A 15,750-nucleotide genomic window follows, 5' to 3' on the forward strand; every position below is an offset into this window, starting at 1 on the left:
AGTTAAGTTGGCTCTTAGTCCAGCCAAAAGTCAAATTCAAATTTCACATTCCCACATCATTTCATCCCTCCCCATCTCTAAACTCCTCCAACCCTACAACTCAAATTTCTATATTCCAATTCTAGCCTCTTGCCCAATCATAATCTCAGTCACCCCAGCATTGGCAGCTGTGCTTAGAGCTGCCTGGACCCTAAATTCTGGCATTCCCTCCCCAAATCTCTCTGCCCTCACAGAATAGACATTTTTTTAAAACGAGGTCTTTAGGCATTATTTCGGTAAACTGTCCTAATACCTTTGCAGCTCAGTGCCAAATACGGTTTGATATCACTCCTATGAAGTACATAATCTTGTTATAGGATCTGTATAAATGCCAACTGTTGTAAAATGACATGCAAGGTACCAGAACCATGTCATATCCCTTCTCCCTCTCCACAGAAAAAGATACTAGCATGTGGATCAGTTGTATTTCATGCAGGCCAACTTTTCTTCACCTTTCCTTACAGGGATAAACACACCTGTGTTGCCCAAGGTCTCCAATTATACAGCACCAGTCTATATTTTAACAGTGCAATTTTATATAGAGTGGCACCATTTCAGAAAAAGCTTTAAAAATTCCCTTCTCATATAATGTCAGGAGCAAGATTGTTGCCATCCCATGTCTTTGCACAGGACAAATGGAACCCATGAAATAACCTTCATTTCCTAAAAAACTGAATATATGTTTTAGAAATGTCCATATTCTTTTGAAAATGAGGAATTCTGTGAAATTGTTTCGAGTCAAGAGAAATTCTCCATAGAACAGATAAACCCCATTGTGGCACAAAACCCATCTACTGATTAATGTCTCCTGTTTGAGTTCATTAAAGCCATGGCTACTTTAGCAAGATTGTGCACTACGATAGCAATGTGCTTTGACATGAAATGCTTTTATTGCATACATAAACTAGGAATTTATGCAGAATGCTTCAAAGTTATTTATATATGGAGATTAGTCAAAGTAATTATGACGTTCATCATGTGAACTATAAACATGCCTTTAATTTTTATACAGCAGAAGGAACTCTGGGTGTAGCTCAAAACAAAGCTGTTTGGTTAACTCTATTTCAGGGGGCAATTATATAATATGAATTATTTATACAAAGTCTCAATAGGATGTTAACTATAATAGACTTGTTTTACAAATAAACTATTCCTGTGTACCATCAGAACATTGCAACAGGTAGAGGTCAGGGAGCTACAGAGAGTCAGCAGGGTGTCTTTCAGTAACTGATGAATCTGTTGATGTGGCCACATCAGCAATATTAATTTGTCTGTTCTCTCAATAGATGCTGACTAACCTGCTACGTACTTCCAGCATTTTCTGTATGTTGAATTTCTAATGTGCTTGTTATACTTTTTATCTATTAGGCACACCATTTGTAAAAGCCTTAGAAGAGGTCATCCTTTTGACCAGGGTACTGAGGAACCCTTAGAAAAGTTCCAAGTTTTTTTTTAATTTAACAAAACAGGAACAAATTTAGTGATGGGGTGAATACTTCCAGTTCCGTTATTAATTTTATATATTTTTTAATATGTGGTTCAAGTATATTTGGTGATTCAGGCTTCAACTTGCATTAACAGGAAAAATATCTGTACAACCACATGCCAACTTTAAAAGGAGATCATTGCAGACCAAATTGTTTAAAGATTCTAGATTATTCTTCCTGGTCTACAAAGGAATTGCAGCAACCACCTCCCAACGTCAGCAATAAATTGCCATTTGTAAATTATCACTCAAGTCTTTTTTTTTAAATTTCCCGCTTACCAGTCTCTCAATAGAAAAAGGATTAGTGCAACATGCTAAACAATGTACCCTCTAAACTTTTTGTGGTGCATGCCCAATTCATTTAATTGCACAGGGCCTTCAATTTTTTTTTTGCGCAGATGGAGCTTGCTCATTTGCCCTATTTTTTTAGAATCTCAAATACAATAACGGGGTTCAGATTAATTTTGTGCGCGCCAAAGTGCCACATGATCTGCAGCAATTGCTATATTTGTGGTTTTTACAGCAATTTGAGATATGCTTGGGATGAGTTTCCATTCTGTTGGATATGTTATACCGGCAACTTCTGGAATGCAAGAGCTGTAGAAATGTGGTAACTTAAAGGGGCTAACTTGTTTGCAGCCTGCACAGGAGCTTTCAGGTTGCTGTATGGCCACACAGGTTAGAGGGTGTAGCACCATGGTTCCCTATAACTTTTCAAGTCCTGTTTCATTTTTGACCTTATTAAAAAGCTACTGAAATTGAGAGCAGGGATTGCATTTGGCAAAACTCTTGCAGGTAAAATCCCAGTACAACAGCTTGTAATGTGACTTGAATCTTCCATCGCTCTTGCATTTCAGAGGTTGTTCTGTATAACTAACATATTCAACAGGATGGAAACTGGTCCCAAGGATATCTCAAATTGCTATAAAAACTACAAATATAGCAATTGCTGCAGATCATGTGGCACTTTGGCACACACAAAATTAATCTGAACCCCATTATTGTATTCGATATTTTTTTAAAAACAGGGCAATGAGCAAACGCCTGGGTCAAAATTGGTCTATGATTTATAGTTAGGCATTGTACTGTACTTTCTGGGTTAATCTGGTGAATTTTGAAATTGTAATTACTGAAACTTTTACATGTCTGGTCAGGAACAGGTTTTATGATTATCAGTATAAATACAGATAGAGATGCTTAAACGGGTGAAGAACTGTTCCCAAGCTGCAGGACCTGTGGAGCCTTCGCATCAAAGAAAGCACCCATCATGAAGGCAAGGATAGCTCTTCCAAAGCTTCATGTGAATTTGCTTTGGGGGCAGGAAGAAATCTTACGCAACTTTAGTTTGGGATCAGTTTCCATTCTTCCAATGTGAAGTGGTTTGGTGGAGCCCATGGTAGAATGAATTGCACATGGCCTGCAATTCAGAACAGGTTTGACAGGTTAAATGGCCTTTTTCCAAACCAGGCTTTGGGTTCTATCTGCACAATTATGCTCAAATCCTCACCAAGGTGACACAGCCAATCTTCACACCTTGGTGAGGATTTGAGCATAATTGTGCAGATAGAACCCAAAGCCTGGTTTGGAAAAAGGCCATTTAACCTGTCAAACCTGTTCTGAATTGCAGGCCATGTGCAATTCATTCCACCATGGGCTCCACCAAACCACTTCACATTGGAAGAATGGAAATTGATCCCAAACTAAAGTCGCGTAAGGTTTCTTCCTGTCCCCCCAAAAAAATTCACAAAGGTGACACACCCAGAATAGTTTAGCCTGACAAGCTCCCTACAAAGCATCCAAATCCAATAGATTAACATTTTGGTTCCACTTATTTGGCTACATCTTGAAATTTGAACAATCTAACAAGACAGCCCATCTTTCATACCTGGCTGTCAGGTTAACTTGTTAATATTAATGGGTAAAAAGACTGGTCTGTAACCATTACTTTAGTACAAACATTAACCAAGCCTTTCAATAGTGGAGGGTTATGAAAGCTGCCAAATATAAGGGCACCACTAATTCCACTGGGCCCACTGGGAGGATTTGCTACTTCTTAAGTGAGCCCTGTAGAGACTGTACAAATATGAACAGGTAACTGTTTGTACATCTCAGTGAAACAGCAGGACAAGTGATTTGGCACAAGATATCCTGCAAATGTCTGCACTTAATGAACACAATGGAACTTCGTGTCTCACTACTGCAATTTTGCCTGAGGTAGTGAAAACACTGTTTTCAGAGTTGACCTGAATGGTACCAAATCAGATGAAGTCTATGTATAAATTGATATGGAAATATAGTGTAACAAGATACTAAACTGGGCCATCATTGACTGAAGTCCCTCCCAACTGATTTTTTGGACTGGGAGACAGGATACTTCACACATGTTAATTGTCTTGACTATTCTTTGCACTTGCAGAACTAAGCTTTATAACTGGGAGACAGAGTCTGAGAAGGAATGAGACAGCTATTATGAAATCACATTACTGTACCTGGATGAGGTCTGGAAAATGGCCCATCTTTTGCTTGAGTGACTCCAAAACATAGGAACACAAGAATGCTGGCAACAATCCCTCTGTAAATAAAACAGTAAAATGGAGAAACATCTCACATTCAAGACCCGTAAATTAAAAACATCTTCCAAGTCCTCTCTTTTTCATCCAAGGTGCCTAAAGAAACTTTCAGTTTAAAAGAGTATCAATTTTACTGTTGCAAGATATGACTGCTAAGCCAGTCTGGCTAAGCTAGTCTACCTAATAAGTTGAATGTCCCCATACATACCAGACTGATTTCACTGTAAGCAATTTGCTGGAGTGGGGGTGGTGGAACAAGATAAACAAGTCAAAGGGCTACTTCTGCCACCAGATAGGCTGGGAAATTTGGATTCTTAGTCTGTTGCGTGCTTTCCAAGGGTTGAGCAGATTCCTCAAAACAGTTTTGAAAACCACCTACCCCACACTTCCACCCCCCCATTAATCTTGGGATCTACAAGCTGACTGCAGCAGCTCCACAAATCAGAAGGAGACAAAACAATTCTTGCACATGCTCACAACATTCAATCTTTCCTCCCACTCCCTTCCCATTCCTTCCCCAACATACAAACCTATCTTTTGTTTTTTTTTCTGCTGACACAGAAAAATCGTAGAATAGAAAAATTGGCAAAAATCCCTAAATGTGCACACTGTTGTACAATTGTGATCATTTTACTTTCCGTTAAATTGGGAATGATCTCAGAGATGGTAGGTGGAGGCAGGCAATAATGGTGAAGGATTAACTGACAAAAGTGCAGAGCTAGGAGAATTGACACGAGACCACCCACAACCTTATACAGTGAAGCTTCTACATTTACCAATTACGCCCTTCCGCATCAAGGTGGATCCTAAACACTTAGGTGCCAATTCAGGCACAGCAACAGAACACATCTGAATCTCAAGCAATCCATATTTCTTTGGCTACTGTAAAATGTGGTACATGTTTAACAATATCAATAGATCTCATTTAAAAGCATGTTTAAGGCTTTAAAGAAATCCACACAAATAAAATTCAGAGTTCTTTCCACTAACATCTGATTGTGTTCGCCGTGTGTAAACGAGTAAAAAATACAACTGTGATCCAAAAAGGTACAAATGCCCTAAGCAGGTTAGTTCTTAAGAGGAATAATAATCTACTTCATCCTCAATGTGTAGTATGCGTACTGTACCCAAATATCTAGTTACAGGTTAATACTTTCACTGTATCTCCTGCCAAAACAAGATGGCCTCTGATACCAATCTGCATAGAATCCAATGACGTCATTTAGAGGAGACACAAAACCACCCTCAAGCTTCTTTTCGTCTTCAAATTTTTAATAATGAATCTTATTTCATTACCCATGTATCCCCAAAATGATTTAAACCATAAGAAAAACCTAACGCAACCAGGGGGCAATTCCTCTGAACTAATTAAATGACAGGTCTGAAATTTCAAACAATTCCACACTTCCTGAGCCCCGCAGCAGCCGGGCACCCAATCAGGACGCAGCCATTTCCCTGTCTCGGTGTCTCCTGCTTTCTCTCTCTCTCCCCCCAGCCATTTCTTTTGATATTTCATCTTTTAATACATTTCTAAAAAGACATCAACATGATATGTCATTGTACTTGGGAGTTGGGGTGAGGATGGGCGAATGTAATAGGTCCCATTTGCCACTTGCTCTTTCCAGCCTTGTCGGCAAGGTTTAGAGTGAGCTGTCGATGGAGTGGGTTGTTAAAAATATTAACTTGATGCTACTGGCTCTAATATTTGCAATTCAAGGGCCAGTGATGACCACGCATGTGTCCGGCTTCACAATGCCTCCTATAAAGATGGCAGCCATACATACAACTGTACATGTGTGGCATTAGCAGCAAACAGAGCCTAGTACTTTAACTCAAGCTTTGGTTCATAAAACAATGGAGTACTCTTGAGCACAAAGAAAACCTTAAAAGGATTATACAAATCAGAAACCAATACTTTTGGATCATTTATATGAGAAGATAGATACACAAGATTTGATTTCTGGCATGAACAAAAGAACTCAAGTCAAGTTGATTTCACACTCATGGAAATAATTGTCTCAACTCAAATCCCTGATGAAATACCTTTAATTTAATTGGCTGGATGAAGTACAAACTTTAATTTTGTAGGAACATCCTTGACTGCCAAAACTTGCATCCTTTTAACGTTGGAAAACGTCTCGAGGTGCTTCACGAGATAAAAACTGATGCAGAGCCAAAGGAGGAAAGTGACTGAAAGCTAGGGCAAAAAGGTAGATATTAATAAGTGTCTTAAACATGAGATGGATGAAGAGGCAAAAAGGTCTAGATACCAATGAATACTACACAATTCCTTGGAGGAAACAATGCCCATTCTTACTGCCTCCGCTTACTTTACTGCGATAATCTGAATAATCTGATTTAAACTGCCTTTACTCAATAATCCTGCATTAATGATCCTACAGTTTCAAGCGAAGATAACCTTTTAGTATCACCAAGTTGCTTTGTACATTTTAAAAGGCAAGTTGTTTATACAATTAGTCATCCTTTTTGTGCATTAAATGGCTGTCAGGTAACCGGAGGTAAGGAGTCTCACGTACAGCAACTCTCGTCAGCTGCATGTCATGCCACAAAGTCAGAAGTTTAGTCACGTGGTTTTGCTATGCACTCGTGGAGTGAGGTATGAAAAAAGGAATTAAATTCCCTCCAGAGTGAGGGAGTTGGCTGCATGCCAAACTGAACCATTTTCTAGGGCAACAGAAGGGAAACTAAATCACATCAGTTAATTGTGGGGCTCAGAGCTGTGCTTTAAGAATTTTCTTCGAATATTGTTGAACCAATTTCATAAACTAAAAGTGTCAACGCAAAATTCGCCAATGCTATGATGTTCCCACAAAGCTTCCTTCACACAGTTTTGCGACTCCACTGCCAACACATTAAGTGCCACCTTTGTATTAAGACCACCCCTGAGATCTTATAGGCCAAATCAGCAATTTATTATGACTTATAACATTAGAGCCTGGTTTTGGTCTATCGATAAATGCTAATCTATGCACTAGTCATGCAAATGCACATTAAAGTTGTTATTTTGTTTGGAATTATCCAAGCAAGGCAATCACAATGCATCAAAAAGAGCAAAAATATAGTTCAAGGTTACACAGTTGAATGATTGCACATAAATAAATGTAAACCACTGTGTATCTAGGATCAAAATGAGCACATGGTAAGCAAAGGCAAGGAAAGCAAAAGAAAATCCCAGAACAAGGTAGTTCATTAATAAAGGCTGAAGTATCTGTTGTTCAAACAATGCAAAAGCAGAGATAAAGACAAAAAACTACTGCGGATGCTGGAAATCCAAAACAAAAACAGAATTATCTGGAAAAACTGAGCAGGTCTGGCAGCATCGGCGGAGAAGAAAAGAGTTGGCGTTTCGAGTCCTCATGAGTTCTGCCGAAGGGTCATGAGGACTCGAAACGTCAATTCTTTTCTTCTCCGCCGATGCTGCCAGACCTGCTGAATTTTTCCAGGTAATTCTGTTTTTGTAATGAAAAAGCAGAACTTACAATACAAATAATAGAAAGGACTTTTTAAAAATTAAGCCATAAGCATATATGGAGAGAGAAATGTCCAATCACATGCAGCTCCAATGAAGGGCCCTGGGTTTTATCTTTTTGACAAGTTACCTTTGTCAAAATATAGCAGTATTGATGCATGCTCCTTAATGAAGTTAAAAATGCTCAACTGATGTCAGACTTGGTATTCACATTCAACAACAAGCCCAATATTCAAGTCTACAAAGAATATGAACCCACTCAGACAAAGGCCCTGATACGAGCAAGTGGGTCTCCGCAAGATTCCTTTTCCACATGCAGAAAGAAATAGGAATCGAAGGAAGTAAAATGTTTGTCTTCTCTTTTTTAAAAAAAAGCACATAAAAGAGGTTAAGATGAGAAATAACTCATACTAATTACTCTACTGTTAGCTTCTTTAATCAAACTAAAACATATACATGTTAGATTCTGTTTTACCCTGATCAACCCGCCGTCTGTCCTAAATCCACATAACAGGAACCTACTTTGATTTTCCTTCAGGAACAGATTGTTGTGACCTAGTTATGCCTCCCACACTTAAGATGCAGCTCAACTAGGTTTTATTTGATGGCTCACAAAAGTCTGAAAACATAATTGCAGGTGGTGTGAAAGCTTGTTGCTTGCACTACGAATTAAATACATTCAATGAGGCACAAAAAAAATTGAGCACAATGAATGGATAAATGTACTTGGCAAAAGGAGGGTTGGGGGTGGGGGGGAAATGACCACAATGCAAAAATATGCACACGTAGCAAGGCATGTGTGGAATGTGCAGACCAAGGGAAAAGGGAAACCCTAAAAACATTTTTATACAGGGACTTCAAAACAGCATTGTTTATATCCAATTTTATTATTCACAACTCAACTATTTTGACACGAGTTTTAATACATCCTAGACTAATATATTTTGAGTTAAATGTGTGGGATTATCTCAACTGTGCAGTGCTGTCAACCATTGGCCCTTCAGTATGGATGTCATTACATACAATCAACTAGAAGTGCATAACCAATTGCTCATCGATAACACTCATGGCAACAAAATAAGAGAGAAGAAAGTGACATAAAACTTGCCTCAATACCTCAAACATACTTTAAAACATACATGAAAGTGGTCTGAAAACAATACTCTCATTCAGAGATGCACATGATCATAAACAGATTAAGTTTGGCTTTTGAAGTTTTTGCATCAGCAAGTTTATTGCTTAAAGCAAGATGCTGGCCTACGACGTGTTCCCTACAAAAATTTCAAAACAATGCGTAGTTGCTGCAACTATTCAAAAATTATGGGAGAATATAATTAACCATCTGATCGGTTACTACAGTTCAAGATGCACTGACACTTCTGCCGCCAAATGTAGCTTCCACATATCCATGAGCAGAAGGAATGGAGGTCATCAAAAGGTCAAGAATGAGTCAGGTTTATTTACCGCAAAGGAAAAACCAGTTCTTTAACAAGGTCTGAAGGTTCACCACCTTCCTCAACAATTGCTCGCAGAGAAAAATTCTAAACTTCAACCCTTCTCCAAAGTCAACTCTTTAAATCCCCAACTCCATTACCAAACCTGCTCAAAATTCTTCCAGGACAAATTGTTACTGGGCCATAACAGCAAACAAAGATCCAGAATACAGCTTCCACAGTAGTTTGCCAAGCCTGCAGGCTTCATTGACATACTGATAGGTAACAGAATTTGTTTTTCAAGCTCATCGGGTGACTTCTGTGTTGGTACCATAAAAATTAGCACTGAAATGCAAACAGAGCACAATATTGGAAGGCTTTAGCTGAGATCATTTACAGTCCAATGATGGACACATGCAATGGTAGGGAATCCACAAAAAGTGGTCACAACCTTAAAATTAGAGCTGAACTATTCAGGAGTGAAAATCAGGGAGGCCTTTGCACACACACAGGCCACAGGAAGGCTTGGATTCTCTCCCCAAAAGACTGTGGTTGCTGGAAGGAGACAGGGGAAATGAATCTGACATCTATAAAGCCCACCTTGTGAGCGCAACATTAATATAACACACCCAACTTACTGAATAACACCCCCCACTCTGTTAAACCCTTATTTTCTCTCAGCTTAGTGCTAAAAAATACAGCTTCTTTAAGACTGCCACCTTAACACCAGCTCCAAAGATTGATGTATTACAATTACAAAAGAAAGGCTGTTTTTAATCATAATTCAGTATTTCATAATGATCAGAATTACTACTATAGCATACTAAGGTATTTTAAATCATGCTGTATAGGCACCAGTGGCCAAGGGTTCAATTGCTTGCACTGCATTGAGAATGAGAACCCAGTGGCATGAGTGAGAGAAAAACTAGTTAGGACAGCACATAAAATTGGCTAGATTAAAAAACAACACTCAACCCCATCTGCTCAGTTACAACCTTGCAATTGTTGACCAATATAGAAAACCAATACTTCCCATTGCTATACAGCAAGATAATTATTCTGCTCTTTATAGATCAAAAGAATGGACCAACTGCGGTTTATATGGTATATTTTTACAGAAATCTTCTCAACAAGTCCTCGAGTCTAAAGGCCTTACTGGCTATCACAATGCGGAATAAACTGAATATTCCACTGATCTCAGTTGTACTCTCTGTTCATAGAACAGAATTTTAAATAACATGGAACATATGAGCAGGAGGAGTAAGCTATTCGGCCCCTCAACACTGCTCCATCAATAAGATCATGGCTGATCGGATTGTGGCCATAACTCCACTGTCCTGCCTGATCTCATGACCCTCGACTCTCTCGTTGATCAAAAACCTGTCTAACTTAGCCTTGAATGTGTTCAATGATCCAGCCTCCACTGCTCGCTGGGGAAGAGAATTTCAAAGACTAACGACTCTGAGAAGAAATTCCTTCTCACCTCCATCTTAAATGGGAGACCTCTTATTCTGAAACAGTGCCTCCAGTTCCAAATTCCCCCACAAGAAGAAACATCCTCTCACCATCTACCCTGTCAAGCTCCCTCAGGATCTTATACGTCTCAAAAACTAATAGGATGTTATTGTTTATTGCGAGGGGAATTAAATGCGAAAGTAGGGAGGTTATGCTTCAGTTATACAGGGCATTGATGAGACCACATCTGGAGTGTTGTGTACAGTATTGGTCTCCTTATTTAAGGAAGGATGTAAATGCGTTGGAAGCAGTTCAGAGAAGGTTTACCAGACTAATACCTGGAATGGGAGGGATGTCTTACGAGAAAGGGCTAGACAGGCTAGGCTTGTATCCACTGAAATTTAGAAGAGTAAAAGGCAACTTGATTGAAACATATAAGGTCTTGAGGGGTTCAGAGTCACAGAGGTCTACAGCAAAGAAAAAGGCCCCTTGGCCCATTAAGTCTGCGCCGGTCAAACAAGTACCTAACTATTCTAATCCCATTTTCCAGCACTAGGCCCGTAGCCTTGTATGCCATGGCATCGCAAGTGCACATCCAAATACTTCTTAAATGTTATGAGGGTTTCTGCCTCTACCACCCTTTCAAGCAGGGAGTTCCAGATTTCCACCACCCTGAGTGAAAAAATTCCTCCTCACATCCCCTTTAAACCTCCTGCCCCTCACCTTAAATCTATGCCCCCTGGTCATTGATCCCTCCACCAAGGGGAAAAGTTCCTTCCTGTCTACCCTATCTATACCCCTCATAATTTTATACACCTCAATCATGTCCACCCTCAATCTCCTCTGCTCCAGGGAAAATAACCCCAGTCTATCCAATCTCTCCTCATAACTAAAACTCTCCAGCCCAGGCAACATCCTGGTAAATCTCCTCAGCACTCTCTCTAGTGCAATCACATCCTTTCTAGAATGCAGATTCCAGAACTGCATGCAATACTCTAGTTTGCCTAACCAGCATTTTACACAGTTCCAGTATAATCTCCCTGCTCTTTTATTCTATGCCTCAGCTAATAAAGGCAAGTATCCCATATACCTTCTTAACCACCTTATCTACCTGTACCACTACCTTAAGGGACCGATGGACTTACATACCAAGGTCCCTCTGATCCTCGGTACTTCCCAGGGTCCTACCATTCATCGTGTAATCCCGTGCCTTGTTTGTCCTGCCCAAGTGCATCACCTCACACTTAACCGGATTAAATTCCATTTGCCACTGACCAGCCCGTCTATATCCTCCTGTAATCTAAGGCTATCCTCCTCACTATTTACCACCCCACCAATTTTCGTGTCATCCACGAGTTTACTGATCAACCCTCCTACATTCAAGTCTAAATCTTGACAGAGTGGATGTGGAAAGGATGTTTCCTCTTGTGGGAGAATCTAGAACTAGGGGTCACTGTTTAAAAATAAGGGGTCACCCACTTAAGGCAGAGATGAGGAGAAATTTTATCTCTGAGGGTCGCGAGTCTTTGGAACTCTCTTCCTCAAAAGGCATTGGAAGCAGTCTTTGAATATTTTTAAGGCGGAGGTAGTTAGAGTCTTGATAAGCAAGGGGTAGGCAGGAAAGTGGAGTTGAAGTTAAAAATCAGATCAGCCATGATCTTATTGAATGGCGGAGAGCCTCGAGGGGCTGAGTGGCCTACTCCTGCTCCTAATTCATAGGCTCGTATCTATGTTTGTTCATACATACCTCTCATTCTTCTAAATTCTAATGAGTGTCGGCCCAACTTGCTCAACCTTTCCTCTGAGAACAAACCCTTTATCCAAAGAACGAGCCTAGTGAACCTTCTCTGAACTGCCTCCAATGAAAGTCTTAAGGAAACCAAAACTGTACACTATATAGGTGCAGTCTCACCAATGCCCACACAGTTGTTGCAAGACTTCCCTACTTTTATGCTCTATCCCTCTTACAATAAAAGCTAACATTCAATTTGCCTTCCTAATTACTTGCTGTGCCTGCATGCTTACTTTGCGATTCATGTATAAGCACACCCAGATTCCTCTGCACTGCAACATTCTATGGTCTCTCGCCATTCAAATAATATTTTGCTTTTCTAATCTTCCTGCCAAAGTTGACAACCTCACATAACCCCACATTTTCTGCCAAGTTTTTGCCCACTCACTTCACCTATCTATCCCTTTGTAAACTCTTTGCATCCTCACAATTTGCTTTCCTATTTTTGTATCCCACTTCCTGTAAGGACTCCATCCCATTCTCTCAGTTCCTTCGCCTCCGTGGCATCTGTTTTGATGTTGCCACTTTCAAAAACAGTTCCTCTGACATGTCCTCTTTCTTCTTTAACCGAGGTTTTCCACCCACGGTGGTTGATAGGGCCCTCAACCGTGTCCGGCCCATCTCCCGCGCATCCGCCCTCATGCCTTCTCCTCCCTCCCAGAAACATGATAAGGTCCCCCTTGTCCTCACTTATCACCCCATCAGCCTCCGCATTCAAAGGATCATCCTCCGCCATTTCCGCCAACTAAAGCATGATGCCACCACCAAACACATCTTCCCTTCACCGCCCCCCAGCGGCATTCCGTAGGGATCGTTCCCTCCGTGACACCCTGGTCCACTCCTCCATCGCCCCCTACTCCTCAACTCCCTCCCACCGCACCTTCCCATGCAACCACAGAAGATGCAACACCTGCCCCTTCACTTCCTCTCTCCTCACCATCCAAGGGCCCAAACACTCCTTTCAAGTGAAGCAGCATTTCACTTGCACTCCCCTCAACTTAGTCTACTGCATTTGTTGCTCCCAATGCGGTTTCCCCTACATTGGAGAGACCAAACGCAGACTGGGTGACCGCTTTGCAGAACACCTTCGGTCTGTCCGCAAGCATTACCCAGACCTCCCTGTTGCTTGCCATTTCAACACTCCACCCTGCTCTCATGCCCATATATCTGTCCTTGGCTTGCTGCATTGTTCCAGTGAAGCTCAACGCATACTGGAGGAACAGCACCTCATCTTCCGACTAGGCACTTTACAGCCTTCCGGACTGAACATTGAGTTCAACAATTTTAGATCTTGAACTCTCTCCTCGATCCCCACCCCCTTTCTATTTCTTCCCCCTCCTTTTTGTTTTTTCCAATAATTTATATAGATTTTTCTTTTCCCACCTATTTCCATTATTTTTAAATGTATTTCCACCCATTGTTTATCTCTACCTTTTAGCCCTTTTAGTATTCCTTCACCCCACCCCCACTAGAGCTATCTGTACCTTGTCTGTCCTGCTTTCTACTCTTAATTAGCACATTCCTTTAGATAATATCACCACCTTCAACACCTCTTTGTCCTTTTGTCTGTGACATCTTTTGGTTATCTCCACCTATTACTGGCTGCTTGTCCCAACAACCCCCCCGCCCCCCCCACCTTAAACCAGCTTATATTTCACCCCTTTCCTATTTTTACTTAGTTCTGTTGAAGGGTCATGAGGACTCGAAACATCAACTGTGCTCTTCTCCGCCGATGCTGCCAGACCTGCTGAGTTTTTCCAGGTATTTCTGAGATTATTGCTGATTATTGGTACCTAGACAGCTAAGGATACATCCGTCAAAGAATACAAAGTGAAGGAGGTTGATTAAGAAACAGGAACAGAATGTTCGAAAGGGTTGCAGGGGGGTTATTTTATTCATGGAATGTGGACATTGCTGGTAAGGCCAGAATTTATTCCCATCCTTTAAGTTCCCTTGAGGTAGTGGTTAGCCGCCTTCTTGAACCTTTTCTGTCCACGTGGTGTAGGTACACGCACAGTGCTGTAAGGGAGGAAGTCCCAGGATTTCGACTCAGCGGCACTGGTTTGGAGAGGAATGGGCTGGCCATAATGTTCGCTACCCTTGTCCTTCTAGGTGATAGTGGTCATGGGTTTGGAAGGTGCTGTCAAAGGAACCTTGGTGAGTTGCTGCAGTGTATTGTGCGGATTGTACACACTGCTGCCATTGCAATGGTGGTGAAGGGAGTGAATATTTAAGGTGATTAATAGGGCTTGAGGAGTTTACAGAAATAGGAAAGAGCAAGTCTATAGATCAATTAAAAACAAGGATGAGAATGTGAAATATGAGGCAGTTGTGCACTGAGAGCCAAGGACAGGAGTGTAAGGCAAGCACCTCACCTTCCAACTAGGCACTTTACAGCCTTCCGGACTGAATACTGAGTTCAACAATTTTAGATCATGACCTCTCTCCTCCATCCCCACCCCCTTTCCGATCCCCCCCCTTTTTTTTCCTTCAATAATTTATATAGATTTTTCTTTTCCCACCTATTTCCATTATTTTTAAATGTATTTCCATCCATTGTTTTATCTCCACCTTTTAACCTATTTCGATTCCTTCACCCCACCCCACCTCCACTAGGGCTATCTGTGCCTTGCTTGTCCTGCTTTCTACCCTTAATTAGCACATTCCTTAGATAATATCACCACCTTCAACACCTCTTTGTCCTTTTGTCTATGACATCTTTTGGCTATCTCCACCTATCACTGGCCCTCTATCCAGCTCTACCTGTCCCACCGCACACATCCCCCCCCACCCTGCTTAAACCAGCTTATATTTCACCTCTCTTCTATTTTTACTTAGTTCTGTTGAAGAGTCATACGGACTCGAAACGTTAACTGTGTTCCTCTCCGCAGATGCTGCCAGACCTGCTGAGTTTTTCCAAGTATTTTTATTTTTGTTTTGGATTTCCAGTATCCGTAGTTTTTTGCTTTTATCTTATGTAAGGCAAGTGGAACTTGATATTCAATAGAATGCAGACAGTATTTTCGGTGACATTTTTGATTATTGCTTGACATTTCACCACCTAAATGGCAGGATCCACCAGCAATTTTTCTTGATCCCAAGCACTGCCCCCAACTGTGTTGCACTAATATTGTGATGACTTTCAAAGGCCTTAGACCTTAGCTTTGAAACAGTAATGCCAAACCAGCCTCTCTGCACTGCCATCCTGTACCTCCAATCTCCCATTAGTCCACTGCAGCCTAAGTCAAATGCAAAGACAATGGACTTTCCATTCTCCAAACTGGCCCCCAAATGGCCTAAAGGCAACCATTCAACTTAAATCATTCAACTTAAATTATTCAATTTCAATTTTCCGTTCTTCCCATTTTGTGAAGGGCAAAGCATAGAATTTTGCACGAGGTCTTTACCAGATGCATTAAGCTGTGAGCTGAATGTCCAATCTGCGACTCAAACGTGAAAGAGCTTGTAGGCTTTGTCAAATGTAA

The 15,750-nt window shown here is 40.9% G+C and overlaps 1 protein-coding gene across 7 annotated transcripts in view; it reads right to left on the reverse strand.

The window, feature by feature from the left end:
* ptdss2 (phosphatidylserine synthase 2) overlaps positions 1 to 15,750 on the reverse strand; it is a 93,914-nt gene that overhangs the window by 60,155 nt on the left and 18,009 nt on the right. For all 7 annotated transcript variants that reach the window (XM_078548926.1, XM_078548923.1, XM_078548921.1 and 4 more), the window contains exon 3: positions 4,015 to 4,097. In XM_078548926.1, coding sequence (XP_078405052.1) covers positions 4,015 to 4,097 — 83 coding nt within the window. The remainder of the gene's footprint in view (positions 1 to 4,014; positions 4,098 to 15,750) is intronic.

The sequence above is a fragment of the Cetorhinus maximus genome, chromosome 9 (assembly GCF_964194155.1).
Source record: "Cetorhinus maximus chromosome 9, sCetMax3.hap1.1, whole genome shotgun sequence".
Classification (NCBI taxonomy): domain Eukaryota; kingdom Metazoa; phylum Chordata; class Chondrichthyes; order Lamniformes; family Cetorhinidae; genus Cetorhinus; species Cetorhinus maximus.